This window comes from Natator depressus, chromosome 19, assembly GCF_965152275.1.
Source record: "Natator depressus isolate rNatDep1 chromosome 19, rNatDep2.hap1, whole genome shotgun sequence".
Lineage (NCBI taxonomy): Eukaryota > Metazoa > Chordata > Testudines > Cheloniidae > Natator > Natator depressus.
In genome coordinates this window covers 16713634-16721273 of record NC_134252.1, presented here as the reverse complement: position 1 = coordinate 16721273, position 7640 = coordinate 16713634, and the positions used below count along the sequence as shown (strand labels likewise).

Genomic DNA, 7640 nt, shown 5'->3' with positions numbered 1-7640 from the left:
CTCCGCCACAAACTCCTCGTGCGACTTCTGAGCCTCACTTTTCTGGGGGCAAACCGGGCGTGGTCATAGCGCCCGGTCTCTGTGCCATGAACGTGGCTCGGGGGCTCAGAGGCTCGAGGAGGCTGTGCTTTAGCAAAGCAAGGGAAAGGCTGCCCTTCCCACACTCCAAGTGAGGGCCAGGGGCTGCCAGTTAACTGGGCGGCCACCCACGTGTTTTGCTCAGTTCTGGGCCTCTTTCCTGATTGCTCCACCTGCTGGCCACACGGCAAGCTGCCTCCTTCCTTCCCCTTCCATTACAGCATCATGAAACAATGAGGCTCCACCATAAAGGCCTTTGCCTCAATTCAAAAGATTTAAAGGCGAAGTCATGACAGATGCAAAAAACTATTCAAGCCAGCCTGTTCCAGAGCAAGGGCCTTGTCCAGACCTGGGGGGAGGCTGCCCCGGATACACCCAACAGGGGTGAAGGGAAAACCAGCTCCAGCTCCGGATTGTGTCTCCAGGCTCTGAACAGTTCACAACAGCCAGGGAATTTATTCCCACCCTCCTCCCACATTTATTTGTCTGTGGTTTGCACGATCATTTGTCATGTCTCTTTAGGTGGGGCGCTGCTTATTTCAGACCCCAAAGGTCTCGCGCCTCCCCAGTCTCGGGCCGGCTGGCTCCCCGCGGCCTCCCCGCACATACAGTTTGGGGATTTCACAACCAAATCCGTGCGCAGGCTGGAGTTCATTAAGAATGCAAATCAGCTCCCTAAACACCCGACTCAACAGGTCCCTTCGCCGCCCGCCTCCCCAGGCCGGTCTCTGCTCTCGCCAGCACTGGTGTGAAACCTGCCCCCCGGGTACCGGCCCCGGGTGCACCCCACCAGCTCAGGGCAGCCCTGGGAGCAAAGCCGCGGAGCCCTGGGAGGAGGCAGAGGCCGGGCAGCTGCACGGAGCTGCGGGGGGAGGGAGCCCCACGTGCGGTCTGCTGTCCCGGGGTCCCCGAGTCCGGCTGACCCGCCCCTGCGCTTGGTGGCCGAGCAGGACCCCCGGCTGACCCAGCCGGAATCGGGCCGCGGCGCGGGGGGACCCCCGGGCTCCCCAGCTCCCGCGGGCCGGGCCGGGCGCCGGGTCCCCTGGCAGGCGCGGTGGGGCGGGGGGGCTGCCGCAGCTGGCTCGTCGCCCGGTTTCTGGTTTTGTTTTCTTCTGCCCCCGTCCCATGCTGGGGGGCGGGTCCGGGGCGTGACTCGGCGGCCGGCGGCGCTATAAAGCACCTGCCCGGCGCGGCTCCGGGGCCGTGCTGGGGAAAGGCAGCGTCCGCTCCTGGCCCGGGAGTAACCAGCCGCCGCCATGGCAAGCCGGCCCGCAGGCTTCGTTTCTCTTGCCATCACCCTTTGCATCCTGCTGGGAGAAGGTGAGACTCTTTGCGGCTCGGCTTTGTGTGTTAAAGGGGGAGTTCACGGCTGGGCTTTGGAAGGTGCCCCTGCCGAGGAACCGTGCCCCTCCGGGCCGGCGTGCTGGGCTGAGCCCTCCTGGCTCGGACTCGGAGCCTGCCAGCCGCTTTCCAGAGCAGCGCCAAGTTTCACGTCACCAGGGCCGATCCCCCTCGCTGCCTGTGTAGAGACTCGTGTCCCTTCCAGCTGCTTTTTCTGCTCCTCTAGGGAGCTAGGCGTTAGGGTACCCTGTGAGATGGGGGAGCCTCTTGCTAACGCCCCCGTGCAATTGTCCACCCCAGACCCGCTTTCTGAGGAGGTCAGCCTGCACGCTGCACCGCTCCCTCCCTTGCATCGAAACGTGTTTGCTTGTGTGCACTAGTGACACTGCATCGTGCCTGCTTTCGCGCTTGGCACGGAGAGCTCGCACATGCAGATTGCAGTCATAGCTTGATAAGAAGCCAAGACCGAAATAAATAAATAAACACACGGCCCACAACCATGTGTTGCAGGCATGTGCAGGGAGATAGCTGCCTCTCTGTGGTTTTGTTTGTGGACAGATAAATAACCTGTGCAATTTGCCAGTGAGTTGACTGCCTGGGATTGCCCGCAAAAGCTGCCATAGCAGTGCCACTTTACCTTTACAGTCCCTCATTGCTCCAGGTTTTCTAGCAAACTCCCCTCCTTAGTTATGCAAGTGCTTTTATGATCTAGTCCTGCCTAATCAGCAAGGCTGCACCTACTGTAAAACTGCCCTGGAAACTGAAATCAACTTAATCCCTGATAGAGGTGTAATTGCAGCGTTTACATAGTACTGCGCATTCCAGAGCTCTTAAACCTACAGCACGACGGATCCGTTTTTCTTCCCTCTGCTGCAGGTATGGGCCGTCCTCCCTTCGAGTCCCACCTAGCTGCAACCAGCAGCAGGCACTCCAGGACAAAGAGATGTTCCTGCAACAGCTGGCAGGACAAGGAGTGCATTTACTTCTGTCACCTGGATATTATCTGGGTCAACACCCCAGGGTGAGCATGTGGACAGCTATTTCGGAGAATGTTGCTGATAATTTATAAGTAAAAGACTGATCTCAAAGCAGGGATTTCTCTGGCTGATGGCTGTTGGGTGGTGAGTTGGGGCTAGAGTGAGTACTAGTTTGTGTCACCTGTTGCTGATGACAGTGCAAACAGTAACACCAGAAAAGGACAACTCCTGTTTCCTCTAGGGATTACAGCTGCTTGCTTCATGTTGTCACCAAACAGATGGGGTGAAAGCTCAGGAAGCCGATCCCCTTGTGACTGTTTTTTTCCCCATGGTATTTATACTAAAAAACCTTCAAATTGCCACCATACAAAAATTAAAATGTAGCAATTCCAACTTGCCACAAACTCCAAACGCTCCTCGTAAGGTGCCGGTAATTGTAGTGGAGCTGCAGGGGCTTGGCATTAAGAACCTGTGGCGGGAAAGCGGGGTGCTTTTCAGACCCATGGCTGTCACCTTTATGTCCAGTGCCAACAGACGGTCTCACTCAGGTGTGGCTCTAATTACGCCTGGTAATGTGCACTCATTAGTAACAACTTGCTCTGAAAATAGCTGCAGTCTCTGCCATTCCCAAACTCTGGGAGGACTTTGGAGGTGATGAGGGCGGATTGTGATCCAAGCTGGAAAGGGAACGTACACACCAACGGCTATACAAGTATGCTGTGATCAGAAGAACGTGTTATAGCCCTAAGGCATTTTAACTTGTAACACGTCCTGTGCAGACACAACTGTTCCATGTCTTTGCGGGGAGGAGGGCCCCCTGCCTGAGCCTCTTGCTGCTTGGCAAACTGGGCACTGGAAACTCGGACCAACGCATGGAAGGAAGCTGAACTGCCTCTGCATTTAAATTTCGTCTGCATGCTGAACAATCACTGTTGCATGGGAATGTGTCCCTGTGTTTCTGAGCAGCTTCAAGAAGGATAAAACTCCACTTGCAGTCCAGTACTTGCTGGCTGACGCTGGTCCAGGCTACCTGTGAGGGTGGTGGGAAGAAAAGTGGTGGGTGGGAGGCAAGAGCTGAATTTTATAGGCTTGAGAAGTATCCTTGGTCTCTTCGCCTTGTGTCTACAGATGTCCTTTTTATTATTATTGTAGCTTGGCTGCCTCCCAAGCCTGCACTGTAAATCTCTTTGCTAATAAAGAGTAATTGCTTATTTGATTTCTTTTGTTTTAACAGACAAACTGCTCCCTATGGCTTGGGAAGCCCACCAAGTCGCCGGAAGAGATCACTGAACAGATGTGAGTGCTCGCACTCCAAGGACAGCATCTGTGCTACCTTCTGCCAGGCAAAGCCTTGGTGAGTCCAGCAGGTCCCTGGGACGGGTTGGGAAAGGGCTGATACCCCCCTTCTATCCAACTGCCAGTCAAGGGGTGCTTTGCAAAGGAGTGGTTGAGATTCCAGGCTCCGAGTGAAGAGATGGACTAATTCCTTAGACTCCCCAGCGGCTGCACTGTTCTCTGGCTTCATCTGGAACTTGTCTAGTGGCTTTTACACCCTCCCAGAGAAGCCCTGGCAAAGGGTCATGAGCACGTTTCTGTTCATACAATAGTCCCCTTACTGCTCGGTAGAAAACAATGTTCCCTCTGTCGCTGTGGTGGCAGCGTGCGTGAGGAAGTGCTGGCTTGCGTAGGGGTTGGGTGATGTCGATCACATGGGAGGGGGTGGGAGAATCAGCGTGAAGCACACGGGAGGGTTATCCAGAGACTTCCCCTCCTAGGGACAGTAGCTTCCTTCTGGCGTGTTGCAGGGGAGGAGAATGAAAGTCGTCCGTTGAAGGGGCACCTGCTTTTCTTACCTCTCAGAGCCATATCCAGACGATAAAAGCTGCTTGTTTTTTCTGCTCGCTTCTCTTGGGGTAAATCCAGATATAAATATTCACTCTCCCCTCAGCCCATTCTGCCCTGGAATGGAGCTGGCTTGGAGATAACAAAATCTTCTGCTATGCGAACACACATGCGTTCAGAAGCATAGAGCCTGCCGCAGGAAGCGTGTACTGTACTATAGGCAGTCACTGTAGTCTGAAGTGGGACAACATAGGGGGGAGGGATACCTCAGTGGTTTGAGCATTGGCCTGCTAAACCCAGGGTTGTGAGTTCAATCCTTGAGGGGGCCATTTAGGGATCCAGGGCAAAAAATTGGGGATTGGTCCTGCTTTGAGCAGGGGGTTGGACTAGATGACCTCCTGAGGTCCCTTCCAACCCTGATATTCTATCTACATAGAAGTAGTATAATGCGTTCAAATTGCAAAGTACTAGAAAGGGCCACTGTCTTTAATTTTCTATCTAACAAATTTGCCGAGAAATAAAACTGGCTATAAATAGTTCCAGGGAACTGAGTGGGTTCTGAAAGGAAAGGGAGTCTAACAGTGACACTATAAGCTGCTGCCAGAAATGGCAGGGGATTAGCCCTTTCAAAATAAAGCTTTCAACCCTCTTATAGAGCGATGTGTGTAATATTAGAGCTGTGCTCCTTCCACTCCATGTGTTTTCTCCCTGCTGAAAGCGAGGGGCTAACATGCTTGTGCTGTCTTGACTTTCAGGTATCTTGGGAACCTTAAGCTCCCACCGAGCCGTAGCGTATAGGTAAAGAGCCTCCACAGCAGTGATGTGAAGCATCCACAAACTGATCTTCTGAGAGCCTGACGGTAAGAATTCCATTTAAACTGGATCTAAATACATAAGGACTTGCCACCCTGCTCCCCAAAAGTAATTGCCCTATAAGCATGTGAAATCCCACAGGATTGTGATTCCAAGACTGTAGCTTTTACTCAAATTTCAATTTTTCCAGTCAGGGGACGCTGAAAACTTCTGACACTAAACCTAGAATAGGAGACTAGAGGGGTGAAGGAAACCCCTTTGCCCACCTTCCACTCACCAGTGCAGGACTAGTATTGTGCAGGTCATGAGTCTCAGGACTTTCCCATCTTCTGCCATGCAAAACCACTTAGCAGACAGCATGTAAATATCAAAGGACACTGGCTGTCCCTGGATGTTAGGAGGGTAACAGATGAAATGCTGAGTGTTTGGTCCCTTTTGTTTACAGGGACATTGCTGTCTCTAACTCCCAGCTTCCCAGATGGCAGCACCACTTTCAGAGGAAAGTTCAAGCAGCCTTGCCTGGAAGAAAAAGATGCAGAGCAGGTAACATTCCAGGAAACAGGATTAATTTGGAGTCCTGTGGATGCCACTGGCTCTTGCCATGGGTGCCTGAAAGAGCAGAAGGAAAGACCATGATGGAAAAGCAGGAGAGGTGGACAAAGCAGAGGAGGCAGCTCAGCGCTCCAGAGACTGCTGTAAGGGAAAACAGCATCTCCTCTTATGTGGCCATGGACACACTGTGAAGGTGGGATCAGGCCTGTTGGATCAGGATGGGGTTTTATCAGTCAGATACCAGCTAGATTCCACACTGGATTCTGCCCGTGGTCAGCATGTCTCTGCAATCCATGCACTTAGGCCTAGAAAAAGCCATGTTCAATTCTGAACTTGGCAGCACCCCAAAAATCCTGTATTGGAGGCCTGGTCTACATGTTTGAACAGGGTTCCAGCTCCGCTGCTTTCATCCATGGTTTGGGTGGCCATCACAGACTCATGGACTGACGAGCTGCTGCCTCGTGGGGCTTGTCGTCTTAGCACTTTTTCCTCTTTACTGCCCTGTCAAAGACAATCTGATGCATGTTAAATTGGGATTCCCACATAACAAATACCATTGTACCATGGTATAGCTAACCAGGCTCTGGCTTTCTCCTGCTAAGCCATTTGCTTGGTGTCCCTTCTCCATGAGTGGCTCAAGTGTAGACCGAGAATAGCCTGTTTAAATCTGAACTTGTGTTAAATCCAAGCTCTGCACACCTGGCTCCACAGCAAGTGGGTGGGGAAACTCAGGTAGAGCTGCATTTCTTTTATTGTCTCCTCTGTTGCTGCTGGGAGTGTTGCAGGTCACATTTGTTACATGGGGAGGGGGAAATTCAGAGCCAAACTACTAGTCCCAACAAGTGCAGTGGTGTGAATGTTGTCTATGTCCTTAGACATGTAATTAGCAGGGTAGAACATTGTATCTAGGTTATTCTTAACTTAGCCCTCCCAGCTTGCTGATATGCACAGAGCACTCCACTGAAGGAGAAGCTGGGGGCAGTGAAGAGAGGTAGTGGGGGAAGGTGCAATTGCTTGCTGCTTCACTTAGTGACAGACTGAAAGGGACAAATTATGACATGCTCTGTGTGGCTCATGGGGAAAGGCTTAGGCAAGAGGGATGGGCTTAGGCAAAACCCAGGATCATGGTCACATACAGTCCTGGAGCATTATAATTCCACTGGCCCTCCGGGAGGAGTTCCACTGAAGAACACTGCATCCATGCTCTGGAAGATCCTCTTGCCAGACTGATGAAACGTCAAGAGGGGGAGAGGCTGGGCTTGTATCACAAATGCTCTTCGATTTCCCAGCATACAACTTCTATTACAGAGCCTGGCTGCAAAATATTCATCTAGTTAGTGCAGATACACCAACGCTCCTGAAATCTTTGCTGAAATCTCAATTCTGGCTGTGACCTCACTTTTTCACTTAAAAAGGGTGCTGGTGGACTGAACCATACCCGTATTGTAGTCTAGTCCCATTGGGTGTGCAAAACACTTCCTCAGTTCTCTTTTGAGAAAGAGAACAATGAGACCAGCTAATCCACGTATCAGTATGTAGAACAGTCGAGACAAAAATCCTCTGGTGTCTGGAGCTGGAGAGAAAAGCATGGCGTTTGTATGTTTTTTTGCCTTCTGAAGGTTTAAATCATCCTGAAAGGATTTGATAAATTCCTGTTTGAAAGGGAAACTTTGCACACTGTTTAATGTTCTAAATTGTGTTGTTTTAAATCAAACTACTGGTTTAAATTGCTCTGTGTCCTGTCCCCTCCTGGAATGGAATAATTTATAGCATGCACCCGCCGTGTGCAGTATCCCAACATTTCAGTATATTTATTTTAACCTATTTTTAGACAGTAATTAATTTTGCAAATATGTGAACTTTAATTTGTAATAAATGATGGTAAAAGATGACATTTCTGATTTCTCCCTGCGTGCTAAGTGTGGGTGGGGTGGTGGGTGTGGTCAGAACGCAGCTGAATTAGTTGTTTCCCAAGGTCTTGGAACAGAGACACGAATGAGACTGTAGAGATGGGCAGGAATTAGGGGGTGAGTTTTC

The 7640-nt window shown here is 51.3% G+C and overlaps 1 protein-coding gene across 1 annotated transcript; it reads left to right on the top strand.

Annotated features, from left to right (window-relative positions):
* The first annotated feature begins 1275 nt into the window (after positions 1-1275).
* EDN2 (endothelin 2) lies at positions 1276-7433 on the top strand. The gene is made up of 5 exons (XM_074934300.1): positions 1276-1398; positions 2296-2440; positions 3631-3750; positions 4994-5098; positions 5497-7433. Exons 1-4 carry the CDS (start codon positions 1335-1337, stop codon positions 5034-5036), a joined length of 372 nt encoding a protein of 123 aa, XP_074790401.1. The 5' UTR covers positions 1276-1334; the 3' UTR covers positions 5037-5098; positions 5497-7433.
* The last annotated feature ends 207 nt before the right edge of the window (positions 7434-7640 follow it).

Coding starts and splice junctions, on each gene's coding strand:
- EDN2 (XM_074934300.1), top strand. CDS start 1,335: ATGGCAAGCCGGCCCGCAGGCTTCGTTTCTCTTGCCATCACCCTTTGC. Junction 1,399..2,295: donor TTGCATCCTGCTGGGAGAAG/GTGAGACTCTTT, acceptor CCTCTGCTGCAG/GTATGGGCCGTCCTCCCTTC. Junction 2,441..3,630: donor ATCTGGGTCAACACCCCAGG/GTGAGCATGTGG, acceptor TTGTTTTAACAG/ACAAACTGCTCCCTATGGCT.